The sequence below is a fragment of the Ipomoea triloba genome, chromosome 1 (assembly GCF_003576645.1).
Source record: "Ipomoea triloba cultivar NCNSP0323 chromosome 1, ASM357664v1".
Taxonomy (NCBI): domain Eukaryota; kingdom Viridiplantae; phylum Streptophyta; class Magnoliopsida; order Solanales; family Convolvulaceae; genus Ipomoea; species Ipomoea triloba.
The window spans coordinates 34841498-34858000 of record NC_044916.1 but is presented as its reverse complement, the minus strand read 5'-3'; the positions used below and the strand labels follow the sequence as shown (position 1 = coordinate 34858000).

At 32.3% G+C, this 16503-nt stretch overlaps 1 protein-coding gene across 2 annotated transcripts; it reads right to left on the bottom strand.

Moving 5' to 3' along the window:
• Positions 1-9674: 9674 nt before the first annotated feature.
• LOC116032153 (probable trehalose-phosphate phosphatase 4) lies at positions 9675-12365 on the bottom strand. Of its 2 annotated transcripts, none has more exons than XM_031274590.1 (11): positions 12244-12365; positions 11906-12147; positions 11659-11799; positions 11479-11550; positions 11293-11379; positions 11151-11207; positions 10931-11032; positions 10749-10826; positions 10423-10563; positions 10232-10324; positions 9675-10133 (listed from the first exon to the last, which is right to left on the bottom strand). In XM_031274590.1, the coding sequence occupies exons 2-11, from the start codon at positions 12134-12136 to the stop codon at positions 10077-10079; spliced, it is 1059 nt and encodes a 352-aa protein (XP_031130450.1). In that variant the 5' UTR covers positions 12137-12147; positions 12244-12365; the 3' UTR covers positions 9675-10076. The 2 variants fall into 2 exon arrangements, with proteins under 2 accessions (XP_031130450.1, XP_031130441.1); XM_031274581.1 differs by having other exon boundaries at positions 12235-12364.
• Between the last annotated feature and the right edge of the window lie 4138 nt (positions 12366-16503).

Below are 16503 nucleotides of genomic sequence, written 5' to 3'. Positions count from 1 at the left end.
CTTGATCTAATGTGAACCCAAGTAAATCATCCTAGAAAAAGCATCATATTAAAAAAAAAAAAAATATATCAACCATGAGCTAAAGTTCGATTCATATCACGAACACGTTTGAATCTGAGTTAAATCCCGCCTTTTAACAAAAATGTACAGTTAGTTTAGTGAGTTGAAATTAGTCTCAAATCTATACTGATTTGTCTTGATTTACCTTCTCATCCAATGTAATACAAGTTCATAAGATCTAAAATATAATCAGGTAAACTAGTTAAACCAGATTGAGACAGATTTATTACAAAGTCAGAAAATTTGGCTTATTAAAAAAAAAAGAGAAAAATACATTTTAGAAAAAAAAAAGGGTTTTTTTAGTGAATAAGAAAAAAAAAATGAAAAGGTGGGTGAGCTAGTTAAACTAGGTTGAGGTGGTTGAATGGTGCGAGTACACAGACAACCATAAAGTGCGGTTACGTTATCATCGTACGCCGCCGCTGTTTGCCACCACGATCGACGGCTTTTGTTCGTTTGCAGAGCATCACGCAACGAAAAAATTTAATTAAAAAATTTCAAATTAACGACCCATGATGATATTCACCGAAAATAAAATATTGTTATAATACGTTTCTATTAGGTGCATGATAAATTATTTTATACATTATTATCGTAGCAGTTTTTGCCACCAGTTGTAATGTGAATCTATTGTATTGTCCCGTTGTGCATATAAAATGCCAATACGATCATCAGTAGATAAACAAACAGATATCTGTAGCATCTCAATGTTTGACCAAGTCAAATTATATTAATATATATTAGCCCACCATTTCTTTAACAAATTAATAAAGTAATTAACAATTATGGTCTTTTTTAAGGTAACAATTAATCTTGCATGAGAGTATGAGATTACTTCTCCATATAATTAACAAAGCTAGCTTTAATATACCTTTAACACTTTTTTTTTTTTTTGGTAAAAAATGTTATACTCATCAATTCTTTAAAATGTATTATATGGCACGTACAGTCTCACGTGATATAGGTCATACAGATGTAATTTCAATCAAGTTGATTCAGTCTTTGAATTGGTAATCACAAAATTTTAAAATTCAATCACTCGTGAAGTAGCCTATTATATTATTGGCCATCCATCTCGATTTGAGCTTGTCAGTTATGAACAACTTAAGTTGATTTACTTCTTTTATGATCATTTGCTAACTAAAGTGACAAAGTTTAATTTACGTAACCAACAGACATTTTAATAGTAATTACGATTTTTTTTTGTAAATTAAAGTGTCATATAAAACTAATCGAGTTTTGAAATATAATTTAGCAGAAAAGCAGGGAATCCATATTAGAATCCACGTAGGGTGGGAGTAAGATTAGAATAGAGAAAGCATAATTGTCGCACAAGAAAGCTTATTATATTCTTGGCATAAATTATTGCGTCTGCGTGGGTGTACAATAAAAGATTAGGTTTATCAACACAGTGATATATGTTTGATTTGGTGTACATATTTTCTGCCCATCTTTTCACATGATCTTCGACCAAACCTACTCCTCCTTGGTAGCCTATACCCACACAATATGGTCTCAATTGTATATAATTAGGGATGGAATAATGTATTTTAAATTAGATTAATTTATAATATAATATATGCTTAAAAATTACACTACTTGAAAAGTTGCATATAAAATTTTTGGTTGTTCAACAACATTGATAGTTAGATATAACCACATTAAAACAAGGTGCTCTTGTTAATTAGCAAGTAATCTCTTTGCTTACACTTTGATTTTTATTTCTTAATCCAACAAAATTAAGACATGGAAGTATGCTAATCATTTTTCATTCACTATAGTTACCACTGGTTGGTCTTTTAAGATACCTTACGTCATTGTGACACAAGAGCACCAGTAATTGTTGGTTTTTATTTTTGAATTTTTGTCAAAGTTTTGTAGCAAGAGAGATAAAGGGGAAGAAAAGTTAGATGGTTGCCAATTGACAATCACCTAATGTTTCTCCCGGAAGCGCACACTGTATGTACATGGCAGGTAGTGTTGGTGCGTGTAATGCACACAAGTTGATTTTTTTTTTTATATTGAAAAATCCGATTTTTTAAGCAGTTAAACTCTTCCCCATCTGCCAAGATGTTGTGGTCTAGTGGCACCAAGTTGTACTCTCATATGAGAGATGTGAGTTCTAGCCTCAGTAGAAGCGATATTGACTTATTGTGCTTCAATAAGTTGCTTCAGTAGGTTGAGAAAGTACTGCATTATAACAGACTTAGTAGTACTCAAAACTCTGCCACATCTGTCTCACCTCCCCTTAGAAAAAACTTAAAAAAAAAAAGAAAAAAGAAAAAAGAAAAAGAACCAAGGGTGATGGCGTGATGCTCTAAGAATATTCGTAAAGGATTGGTAGGCCCACAGTGTTGCGATCAAACCCAATAAAGTCAGGGCCCATGAGTAAATATTGGGTCTATTTAAGAATTTTCAAAAGTGAAGCATTTTTAGGCCCATTATAGTTATTGGGCCAAAAATTTCAATCTTCGACCTCGTATTTCCCATGCATGCAAGCCGCAGAATTATTTGCCGAGAAGCGTCTGATCGGCCCAGTATAAAGTGAATCAGTTGTTTTATCCTGGACACAGGGATATTGTAAGATAGACCCGAAAAAGTTCATTGTACTACATTACATATTTATTTTTAGTGTATCACATGTTCAATTTTAACATATTGAATGTTCATGTATTTTGTTGCCTGATCATTATATTTTTATACTTGTCCATTTTTAGTATGTTGTAATTATTTATTTATTTATTTTGGGATCAGGTAATAGGCAATTTTCAAATGAGTTCTAGTACATGTACTCCATATTTCTACTTTATCGCTTTTTATTTCCTAAGGTAGCAAAAGATAAAAAGTTATTTTTCGACCTATGAGTTTCAAAAAAAATATCAACTTTTTGAGTGATTGAGTAAAAATTGGGAATAGAAGTAGTATCCTCCTTTTTAAATTCAATGTTACATTGGTCTGGTCAAACAAAATTATTAGGTGACGAGTTGAGGAAAACTCACAACCAATATTCAAGAGTATGGACTAAGTAATTAAACAACACTTGTGTAATAATACGCAAACCATACAAATGAGGTAATTTAACTGTACTAGAAAGATCTTGCATAACGAATTTGACTGATAGAATATTGATATAATTGAACTTGTGACATTTAAGTTCGAGAATCATACGGTATTCACTCTGTGACCCATTTCGAAGTAAAGTGACTTTATTTTATGATGATCGTGAATTGAAGACACTATTTTTTTCATTGGACAACTCTTTTCACATGTATCTACTCTCCATGCCCAGCCTCCTATTCCCCATGCATGCAAGCCACAAATATTTCCGACAACACTCATGGTCCCAATCTCGTCCCGAACCAAACAAAATCCGGCACTGTAGGGCTCTTTAGTCTTTACGTGCACAAAATTAACTTATTTCGAGGTATTCAATATCGATTTACATAAATTAATTGTATATTTTATGCATTTAAACTAAAATTACTAATAGTTAATATTGAGATATTTTGTATCTTCATCATAAGGTAACAATTGTGTAAAAGTGAGCTTGAATTCAAAATTATATATAAGATGTATATAGCCTAATTCTGAATTAATAAATTCAATTTCTACTATTTAAACACAAACATATACGTGTGTGATGCAGTTACATAATTAGGTAACGTGAATAAACTTTAATTATATATAGGTATGAAACAAATCACTATCACATTGTGATATAATTAGAATTTATTTTCAAATTATATATCATAGATTAAACTTATCTTCATTGTCTAATCATATCGCTATGATCAAGTAATAATGTAGCAGTTTAACTAGAGTGATTAAAGTAAAAGAAAGCAACTTGCTAAAGAATAAAGATCAGACTACTATACAAGCCCTATTATTGCAGCAAACCCTAGCTAGCTAGCTATATATGCCAATGCTTTTCAGCTTTGTATATAATTACAAAAAAACAATTAAGCATATGATGTCTCTAGAAATGTGGTGCATTGTATTGTTTCATGGCGAAGAAACTTAGTATTAGTATTAGTAAAAGATTTGGGCGGTAAATCAGATGTGATTAGCATTAAATAATGTTGTTATATACAAGGATGTGATTATTGATTGGTCCTTTTGGCGCCGAAAGATGGTCAGAAAGAAGAGGATGAAAGAACAAACTCCCAATTATTCCAACATTTCCTTCGTCTGCTTCCCCTAGCAAAGTCATGGCAACCAAACCTCCACCATGGATCCACATTTACACCTCCCTTTATTTTGTACGAATATATATTATTTTTGTATATATACACGCAGTCCAATAATATTATAGCCATTGGCAGACGTGGCACGACCACCGAGGTGGGGACCAACACGTGTACGTACGGATTCCTTAATCCAACTCCACACAATTAAAATCAGGATCATTAACTAGATTTAAGGATATATATTAGGGGTAAAGTGTGTTTGTCTCTGCACATACACTCTGAATTTAATTTGATTCCCTAGCTTGCTGATTAAAACCTCTTAATAATGAAGAAACGTATAACACTTTACTTATATAGTTATAGGTTCGTGGTTGTGGATTTGTGGTTCTGGGTGCCTCATTCTCCTCGAATATAACACTTTATTTAATCAGTCAAACATTACTATGAAACTATTTATGAGTATTATTGTACTATCTAGAATAGTTGGTAAGAACAATTTGGCGTTGGATGTCGTGTAAAAAAAGAATGTTTGTACATATTATTTTAACTACTTTTATTAACGAGCAAGCATCATTTCATTTTAATTTGATGCTCTTCTACTATATATTTTGTCAAATCAGGGTGTTGAGGCCTTGAATTTGATTCACAAACCCACTACTCATTTGTGATTAAAAAAATGTTTCTTAACTAATATAATGTTCTTAAGATACATAGTTACAAATTTAAAAAACTTTACAATATTGTACTTAATAGTGTTATATGTGTATTTAGCTTGTGTTTAACGAAGTTGATTGTATTATTATTATTATTTTGTTTTTTATCACCCAAGTTTCATGGCTTAGTTGGACTATATCTTGGACCTCATGGACCCGCTTTTTTTGTATTCTCCTCCTTTGTATAATAGTGCATACACATTGAACAATTTTAATTTATAGAATACAGAACCATTTATGCTTAACCGTACGTAAAGCTTTTCTATTTGTTACATACTATTATCTTTCGTAAATTAAAATATATCACATAGGTGCATCGAAAACCCACTTTATCACCTAGGAAATCTGGGATGAGGATTCTATATCAGTATTTTTGTTAGGGATATAGTATTTATTATTAGTGATGAATAAGATATGACAATGGGGGTTAGGAATTAATTAGTTAAAAATTGGAAGGAGGGCAAGATAATGGGTTAATTAACTTATGGGTAATGGGTGGTTCCATTTCATATGCTTGGGATAATGGGATATCCTCCTCTCTTTTTTGGGTAACGAGGAAAACTCGCAATAACTGTTCAAGGTTGTGCATTGGGTAAATCCCGCCTTATGACCTTGACCGAGAAATAACTATAATGAAGTAAACCAAATTAAGTTGTTTATATAACTGATCGGATCAAATCAAAAAGGCTAATAGACCGTTCCCGTTAGGGATTAACGAGCTAAAATTTGAAAGGGGGGCAATATAATGGTTTAATTAACTTATGGGTAATGGGTGCAGTGGTTCTATTCATATGCTTGGGATATGCCCCCCTCTCTCTCTTTCACCAATAATTGGTGGATTACAAGGCTTAGTTTAATAAGGAATTGAAGGCTCAATGATGGGTTGATGAATCTAGTGGGGAGGCCATTCTTTACACGTCTAAAAAGAGAACAAGTTTTTAGTCATGGGTTGGGAAGCATTTTGGGTGTCCCCATTTAATATCCTACCCATGTATGTCTTCTTCACATCAAGCACTTCAAGTGGATTCCAACTCTTCCTTCAACAACATCTATCAATGCCAACAACAACTCTTTATTTTTTTCTTTCTTTTTCAACCCCCCTCCCCCCAATCCACCCCTATTGCAAAGTGGGTTTCCCTTTCACCACCTAACACTATAAACATTAAAGATTTAAAGTGAAAGGGATCTTTTAGCTAGGTGTTTATATTGTGGTTGTGCAAGAACAAATATATTGTTATAATAGATTGAAACTTTTTCTTTTCAGTTAGCTTGCAGTTTTTTACTATTTTATTTACGTGCTAGGTTTATAGTTCAGATGTTGAGCCGATTGTTTTCGTTCACATATTTTCTTTATGAACTTGATCTTTTGTGTTTAAATATCCTCTTAGTGCTCTTTCTAAATATATTAGGAGTAGTTTTCATCTCTAACACTAAATGGATTAATATAATGAATATTATAACCACAACTTGGGTTTATTTAATTATTATTTATTAAATAAATTATAAGCAAATTTATATATAACGAAAATACCACTTGTCAAAACCCCCTTTTCTATTTATAGGAAAGACTGCAATCGCTATGTCCTCCTCTTAGTAAAGCCGCCTTGTGACCTTAGCCGACAAAAAAACTATAAGTAGGTAAATCAATCCATATACTTGAAATTTTGTACTTATCAAACTAACTGTTTGATGAACTTGGATAGTGTTGCCCATGTCAAAGTTAAACTCTCTTTATCATTTTATATGTAGATGTTCATTACATTTACTCTCAATTGTATTTCCTACTTCTGATTTAATGATACATGATCGGTATTAATTAGTAGTTGAACAATTTTTTTAATCTTTAATTTCTTTTGATCAAACTCGTTAAGAATACTGAACACATGACAAGTGGATTACTCTTATATATAAAGATACATAGCATTGTTGCGTGTTAAAGCAAGCATGCTTCATGTTTTGATGTTATTCATGCGAGTGAAGATGGGAGATATAAAAAAAAGGGGCAGGATATGATAAAAACGTTGGGATACATAAACAAACAATATAATGCACATTAAAATTGTTGTAGCTTATAAAGCAGAAATCACAAGTGTCACGAGAATCCATTAAGAAACAACTTAAAGATTCCTCGAGTCTTTTGAGGTGGGCTCTGGGAAATCCAAGTGCCCAATGGTTGTAGATCTGTTCTTCTGTTTCCAAGCAATGGCCTCGTTCCACCCATTATGGGTCCAATAATATTCAATTTAATTACTTTAATTTAACCTTAATTAGCCTTCCCAAGATCTCTTCTTTCCATTATTTTATGGCTTTCTAGGATCATTCATCTCCTGCATCTTCCAATCAAATTTTGCTTCTCCTTATACCCTGTCAGTTTGCCACTGTGTTACTGCCCCAAATAATGTTTGCCCTCATCTCTGATCTCTCCATCTTTTTCTTTTTCTTTTTTCCCATTTTTAAATTAATTGATTATCATTTTCTGACACAAATTTTAAGATTAGTCTCCAGATGGTACTGTGGAATAAAGCTAAAACTAGAGTATTATAGTTATAGGACTAATGAGTACCAGGTACTATTATTGCCTGTAAGTTTATTAGATATATTATATGTATATGTTTGTGTGGAAGAGCTACCATTAAAGGCTGGACACTTTTCTCACTATGAATTATAATGATTCTTGCCTAGTGGACCCAATAATTGATCCTTAATTCATGTAGTAAATGTCAAATATAATTATCCTTTGGGTATGGAGATATATTGATTGGTTGAGTAAAAAAATATTATGTATCTAGCTAAAAAATAAATTCAGAAATATAGAAATAGAGTCAAGCAAATGATAATTCAGTATTTTATACATGTGAAACTGATGAGTCACACTGACTAAGTAACTTGTAAAACATTACAATAAAACAAAAATAATTGAATGCTATTCGAGCAAATGCATCCTACCAATTCTAAAATTAATAGTGGAAGTGTGCCCCAAAAGCGGTGGTTATGTGAAAAGAGTTTGATTTTGGTATATGAAGTTCAGGAGTTTGATTCCCGTGGCATAGCATAGCCATAGGATCTTCCAAAGTGCAATTGACACTTTCTGTGATTTGTAATGACTATGAATTTTCTTGCCATTTAAAAAAAAAAAAAGTGGAAATGTGCATCCCATAAAAACATGATCGAATAACACCTGGAATGGGAGACATAGAGCATGCCTTATTGGTTACTAACTTTTAAAATATCTGTTAATGATACTTATGGATAAACATCTAATGTATATTGGCATTAACGTTATATCTAAAGTAATTTTCTATGTTTAAGCAGACCTGCTATCTTATGACTCTCAGGGTGTCTTTACAACTGTACATATGCTAGCTTGTTTCCATTATTGAAAGTTTAGCATAGTGAAATTAAATACAAATTTCAATGAATCAAAGGATAAGTCAGGCTGCCCAAAGTACACTCAGGTTTTGTGTTTTTGCTGGTGGACACATTCATGTTCATGATACTCCCTAATTTATTAAGGTATAAAATATAAGATCGAGATACATATGATACTAAACAAATAAAATATTTTTATTTGAACAAAATATGGTGACAGATCATCTAATAGTTAAAATTGTGAGTCATGGTGAGAATGGAGGTTGGGAGCTAGGTGACTATTTCTTTAGGTGCGACTGAGGTCAACTAGATGCCGCGAGCTGAGATATTGTGTGAGCCCTTCGAGACCAAGGAGAGTCCTTCTACAATGAGGTTGATTGTGTTCCTCCTTTCCTAGGTGACCTCGTCCTTCTTTCTTATATAAATGTCGTATAAATAATTATTAATGTTTTATGAACACGAATGAACAATATGTATTACACAAAATTAAGCAAATTACTAATTTATTAAGAAATTGTAACATCCACTAACACACAGACACACATAGAGCAACCTTAAATCTCTAGGCCAGTTGCCACAGTCTTAAAGGTGCATACCATTTAAAGAGGAGATTAGTCACTGTGTCCGACGGTGAAAACCCTGAATTACACATGAAAAAAAAGACATACATACATAGATACAAATGATATAATAATCTAGTTAAACATAAGCTGATAAGCATGGTGCATGTGATAATAGGAAAAATATTTGTAATTGCAATGAACATACATTTTAGTTGATATGAAGTATGAACAATAATGCTAGCTAGCCTATACCTATATAGTTGATTCCCTACATAGCTATATATATACTTCTTGGGGAGGTAGGGAGGTGGGGAGGGGATACCTACACTTTCACGTACCCATTCAAAGGATTCCCATATTGACTCTTTTGTCCAAGAAAAATATCATACTCCCTATCCCATTTAAACTTTTGCTATTTTTAAATGCTAGATGACGTGGTAACAAATTATATGATTGATCTAAATGAAAAAATTAAAGGAAAAAAAAGGAACCTTCACATCAACCAATATAATGGTCATTATATTCTTCATATATGGCGATGGACGTGAATTTCACTAATACGTCATTATATAATTCATTGGACAACCAATTTCAAAAATATTTGAACTTTAATAAATTTTGAGTTAATTAGACAATGCTTTGTGGGACATATTTTATTTTCTTTAATTTTGCACAAAAGCAAAATAAAATAAATGTTGAGCATGTTATAGTGCTTTAGAATATATATATAGCTCTTACTTATATAAGAACAAGAAACATCTGTAACCTCCACATGAAAAGGTAATTACTCAACAGCTCTTGTTTAACACACATATTTGCCTTTTTCAGAAAAAAAAAACACACACATATTTGCCTTGGGCATATATATTAATGCATGGATTTTTACAAATTCACATGCAAAGAAATGTACGTGCAAGATAGCACGTGCACAGCTCGAGACAACGATTAAATTAAAAAAAAATACAAGAATAAAAATACATTTGCTTAACATTTTTTTTTTACGGAATTACTACAAAATCTTTTTTTTTTTTTTTCCATCCCAATTGATAAGTACGTACAGCTGCATAAGTTACTACTATACAAGCTCTTCAACCTCTTCCACCCCAATAAAATTTTTCGGGTTAAAAGGTCAAATTCTTGTATTATAACGTTAGGTGGTCCTCCCGGTTAGTATTATTCTTTCTTTATTTACAAGAAGATCTTGCTTTCCACTCCACCAATCGTTTCAGAAAGTACATAACCTGCCACATAAAGAAATTATCCCACGAATCAATAACCAAATCAAAGGAATATTTATTCTTATTCCTAAAAAAAATGTGTTGTATTAATTTCAACTCACCTCCGATGGGTCCTTAAGAGAATATGAAGCATCCGTTTCTTTCGGAGCTTTTGAGACTAAGATTCCAAAACCTTGTCCTCTCTCACGCAAAACCTATAACATCAATCAATACAAATTATTGTTGTTAAGGAATTTTCTGACCGGTTCAAACCAACAATATTTATTATATATTGTATGTATATAATACGTACTTTAAAAGCGTCCTCATCCGTCCGATCATCGCCAATGTAAACTGGCAAAACATCATTAGAGTTTGCAAAACCTAATGCTTCCAACAAGAACTCCAACGCCTTGCCCTTGTCCCATTTAATGGTGGGACGAATCTCCAACACCTGTATTTTCATATAGTAAGATATTGTCCGTTAGTTTCAATGTTTTTAAGGAATAAAAATGCTTGGAATTCAATTAATTAATGTATCACCTAACATAAATGTATATTATATATGACAGTGAAATATATGACAAAGACAAGAATGTTAGTTGAACATATATAAATATATAATTATAATTATTGTACCTTCCTCCCTTGAGATAGTCGAAGCTCTGGGTACTCCTTGATAACAGATTTCACCATCTCTCCTAGTTCATCCCATCTCTGATAACAAAAAATAAAAATGTTAGCTCATTATATATATACAGTATGTGAATATTTAAAGAGCAAAAAACGAAAAATTCGGAGTAAAAGGTTAAAAATTGTACCTTTTCCTCGACGCAACGATAATGCACAGACAAGCAAAACTTGTTGTTTTCCACTTTGGCTCCAGGGACAGATTTGGTTTTCTCCAATAATACTTTATATACCTGAGTGAAAAATTATACATTCAAGTAAAAATAAAAAAGTTAGTACATTTGGGGATGTTTTAACCTTTACCATATACTGAATACAAGTACACAATCCACTAGAGAGGAGAAAACCAACCTCTTCTATCATGGGTAAAAATTCTCTTGCAGGTTGGCAGAGAACAGCTTGATTGCCCTGAATAATTTTTACCAAAAATCATTAGTAAAAAGATCCCAGAATAGTATTACTGTTGCGGTCAATTTTCATCTATAATTTTCACCTTTAGATTGCCTTTAGTTGGTCCCTTGATGTCCATTCCATGGCTTCCGGCATAATACAGTTGAGACAGTTTCACAAAGTTGTACACCTAAAATTTATGTTTAAGAATATTATTAATCAAATAATCATTAAAATTTAAAAAAAAAACTGAAAATAATTGAATTTTTTTTAAGGAAAAAAAAAATACCTTTGCCCTGCACCTGCCACTCACTATGGCTGTGGGAAAATACTTTGATACGTTCCTCACAACATCTCTCATCTATATTCCAGAAATAAAACAGGAAAATGAGTTTATTGAAATATATTAGGAAAAAAAAAAAGAAGGTGGGGGTGGGTGGGTGAGGGGGATGAGGAATGTTGAACCAACCTCAGGGGCCATGAAAGCTTTGTCGGGGTCTTCAACAATGGGGGAAAGAGTTCCATCATAATCAAGAAACATGGCGATCTTCTTTCCTTTAGAAGAATTCACTATATCATCAAACATGCTTATAGCAGAGGGATGACTCAACTGTTCCATCCAAAAAAACAAAAATTAATCCTTAAGATCTGCTAAAATTCCGAGGTGAGGAAGCTAAGGAGCATATATATATATATATGAATTCCGAGAGACTCACGATCCAAGACTTGTTAGCATCGTCAGATTCGGAGGATCTTCGGGTTGGCGAGGAATCCCTCATGGATTCGAACAATGCATTGATCCTACAGGGGCGGGGAATGGAAATAAAACTCCCCGCCGCTCCGGCGGGCAGCACCGCGTGCGGGAACAGCTCCGGCTCCGGCACCGCCACTTTTATGACGGCGACGCCGGATTTCGGGTCGGAAACCACCACATTCTGGTTAGTCATTTTCCTCTAGTCTGCATGGAATATAATTATACACAAACCATTAACAACACACAATTACTTCAATCCAAAGAACCAAAACACAGAAAAACGCAACGTACGTGAATCACCTAAAAGCTCACAGCTAAAGAAACAGAGGACTCTGAAGAAGAAGAAGAAGAAGGAGAGACGGGAGAGAAGAGGAGAGAAGAGGAGAGGAAAGGAGAGAGTTATGGCTGAAATGGTAGGAAGTGGTGAAAGGGGGAGAGGAATTTATAGAAGGGAAAAAGGTAGGGAGAGTGAAAAAAAGAAAATAATGAAGAAATTAAAGTAGAGAGAAGAAAAAAATTTAAAAAGCACTCAGACTCAGTTACAACTCACAAAGAGAAAACGAAGGGTCGTGTAGTCAATTTACCAGTGAGTTCGAGTCTTTGATGGAAGCACTAACAGACGAAGCATCCTATCTCGATTCCGCCTCTTCCTGTATGTACCTTTGTGGCCTCTCAACACACTCACTCATACCTTTACTGTATTATATTGATGTGTAGTACATTTTTGGATTCTTCCCCACACCCCCACATTGTGTATAAGTTACCCTCATTATAAAGTAAACCACACTTCGAATCCTACACCTTACACCTATAAATGCATATATGAGTCGAATTCGTATAACTTTTAAGTAACTATCATCTTTTGAACGAAAGTTACTCATAAAGGAGACAACTTATTTTATATCTTTGTAGCTTTATAAGCTGATTAAGAAAAGACTTACACCTTACACTTATAAACGCAAAATCTGGATTACATTCAATTTGTAAACATTAAGTAGCAAGTCATCTTTTGATGAAAATGATCATAGATTAAAGGACATAGCTTATTTTATATCTTTCCACTTTTAATTATATAAGTTGATTAAGAAAAGACTTACACCTTACACATGTAAACACAGCCACAATCTAGATTAAATTCATAAACTTTAAGTAACAAGTCATCTTTTGACCAAAATGATCATAAAGGAGATAGCTTATTTTATATCTTTCGACCTTTATAAGTTGATCCGGAAAAAACTTATACCTTACACTTGTAAATGCAAAATTTGGATTAAATCCATACAAAATGTCATCTTTTAATTGAAATGACCATAGAGGAGATAGCTTAGACTATATGTTTGCAATTTTATAAGCTAGAAAAAAAAAAAAAAGACTTTCATGGATTAAATTCGTACAACTTTAAGTAACAAGTCATCTTTGCTTGAAGTAGAAAGGAGCTGAGATAACTTATTTGATATCTTTCCAACTTTATGAGGTGAAAAAAAACTTACACCTTACACTCATAAATACAAGAACTGAATTCGTACAACTTTAACTAACAATTCATTTTTTATTGAAATAATAAGAAAGGAGATATCTTATTTAATATCTTTCCAGCTTTATGAGCTGGGAAAAAAAAAAACTTACGCCTTACACTCATAAATACAAGAGCTAAATTTATACAACTTCAAGTAAACACATTTTATTGAAATAATCAGGAAAGAGATAACTTATTTAATATATTTTCAACTTTATGAGTTGAAAAAGAAAAAGAAGAAGAAGAAAAAAATTTACATCTTACACTCATAAATATGCAAGAGCTAAATTCGTACAACTTTAAGTCACGAGTCTTTTTCTATTGAAATAACAAAAAAGGAGATAACTTATTTTCTTTCCTTTATGAGTTGAAAAAGGGAGAGTGGGAGTTAAAGGAGATCCATTCATATATAAATCTCCCATAAAGTACTTAGATTATACCTAATTAGCAACCTTCACTTTTTTAATGGTTATATATTGAGGATAATTGTCAAAATTCTTATAAATTATAATTTAATGTCAACAACTTAAGGCTAGTCATTTTTGTATTTGTGCAATTGTGGCACGTTCTAGAGCTAAGTTGTGCTGTAAATAAGTTGTGACAAATTTAAAAGTATGTTATTTTAATTAAATTTCATTACTTTAAGTAAAGTTGAAAACAATATTAAATTAGTACCATGTAAAAGAAAAGTAAAAGTTTTTATTTATAGGTCATACAAATTAAAGAAGTTGTCTATTGACCTTCTTGGTTTGAGCCAATCAGCTATTGACAATCTATATATATTGGTTTAACTCATTGTGGTCTTTTGTTGACCCGCTAACGTTATAATGTAGGGCTTCACCCAAAGCAATCCTTCGGATAATAGGATTGAGATTTTTCGTAAATCAAAAGTTGTAGTCATGTTGTTGAAGGATGGGCCTTTTTTATATGTTACTTGTCTAAATTTTTTGAAAACTGACTGGTAATTTATATAATTTTTAAATTAATAAAAGCAACAAAAATATATTGAGTGTGTGAATTGTTAATTGTTAATATTATACATGTAAAAATCTAAGTGGTCCAAACGTACACATACTTCAACACATAATATACATAATTTACACATGTAAACCATAAGCGTGGTCCAAATACGTGTTGAACACCACAAGATATAGAATAAAAAGTCAAGGTCGATCCCCCAGACGAACTTCTACCAATATTAGAGGATGATTGTAACGCCTATCCCTGTTGGCGTTTTATGTACAATAACAATTAAACCATATCCCTTTGGGTTTCTCCCTTCCGATTTATATAAAAAAAATAGAATAAAAAGTCAAAAAAAAATACAATCAGTCCAAGCACATTGAAAATTATGGAATATATTCTAATAATAGAGAGAAATGTGAATGAAGCCTCGAATAATGCAACAAGTTTACAACACACGGCTTCACGCGTAAAAAGAAAAATCAAACTCCAGCTAGAACAATAGAGAGCATAATGTTAGCATATGATGTGATTTAGAAATAAAAGTTGCTTCATATGGATAGAAATGGATGATATAATTAGCACTGTGAGTTTATGGTGCATTGAATATGCTGCAATTTCAACCCCTATGATAGGTTAAAGCAAGCACATAATAGTATGTATGGTACAGCCTAAAGGTTCTTTTCTCTCTTTTATCAATTTATTGTGTTTTTTATTCTTCAATTTTACTGGACCTTTTGTGCAATGATTGTTAAGACAACTGAAAAGAAGAAGTATAGTGTTGTGTAACTTTGGATCAGTCACTTCGTATTCAAAATTTTCAGCGCATGAAGGCACCACTATTGTCAATGTCCTACTTTCTAGAGGTCCTACAATTTCCCATCCCATCATATCATTATATATATATGGTAACCAACTAAGGAACTAATTACTCAATTGATTACTACCTAATTATGTCAATTTCCTATTCCCTTTAATTAATGTATTCATATTTAGTTAATACCTTGGCTTGTTAGTCAAATGTAGTCTTTGTCATTTTCTTATAAGTTTTAATTTATGTGGAATATGGTCCAGCTGATATGGAATTAGACTATAGAACGTTAGGTATATCGTTTCAACATACAAGTGAGTGATGAGAACAAGCTAAGGGTGAAACTATACTCAAACCTCCGTTTGAATTGCACAAAGTTGTCGAGAGAAGGTAGAAAAATGGAAGTATTCTAATCTACACACTATGCTACGCGAATAAAATTAATAAATTGAATGTGCATATTGTAAGAAAAGACAAACAAGTTGGTGGGGGAGAGTGAGTTTGTATACACCCCACCACTTTAAATCAAGGCTAGTTACCTCCATAATTGATACTAGGTGTGATGAAAGAAAATTCTATGGGCAATTTTGTTCTCCCGCTGGTATTCTAAAGCAGGCATAATACCATCTTAAGAGGTAGAGCGAACTAAGTAAAGAGAAACATCTCTCCTATCTCCTAACTATACATTTCTTTATCAGAAAGACAGAATGAGATCAGGACGGTAACCTTTCTTAAAGTATAATATCCATATGTGATATGTACCTAGTAAGTCATGTACCTATATTCATATATTTCTTTTCTTGGGCATTTCGGAATTACTCTTTGAAATTAGATTCACCCTTTGTCAAAATTTTGAATAGGATTTCTTTGATAGCAAATGTTAAATGGCGTCAATTGTCATATTTTTAAATTGTTAGTATTGATTTGCTAGGCATCTGTCTAGCATTAGTTGTTGAAACTGAAGAAAAAAAAAAAAACTCAAGATCTAAAACTCCGTAACTTTTTTGGTAATGATAAAAAAAAGTTTGGTTTAATTAATATATGGTTGAATTTGTATACTCAGTATTATTTATTAACTCAATTATAACTCAAGTTTTTTCCATCAAAGTAAATTTTATTTATCCAATTAATTTGCAATATAAATTGAAAAATAAGAACATTTAATTTAGACCCAAGAAGAAGAAATGCAGTCCAAATTGTAACCACTAATTCAAATTTCAACAAAAAGTGTCGTACTAAGCTAGCTGTAGCATAATTCTCCCAACTACCT

Bases quoted from the DNA above. Each gene is read 5' to 3' on its own strand.
- LOC116032153 (XM_031274590.1), bottom strand. From the start codon at position 12,136: ATGACTAACCAGAATGTGGTGGTTTCCGACCCGAAATCCGGCGTCGCC. The intron at 11,380-11,478 runs GTATTTTTTTTT...CATAAATTTTAG, and splicing joins GTGGCAGGTGCAGGGCAAAG to GTGTACAACTTTGTGAAACT. The intron at 10,827-10,930 runs GTACAATTTTTA...TTTTGTTATCAG, and splicing joins ATCGTTGCGTCGAGGAAAAG to AGATGGGATGAACTAGGAGA.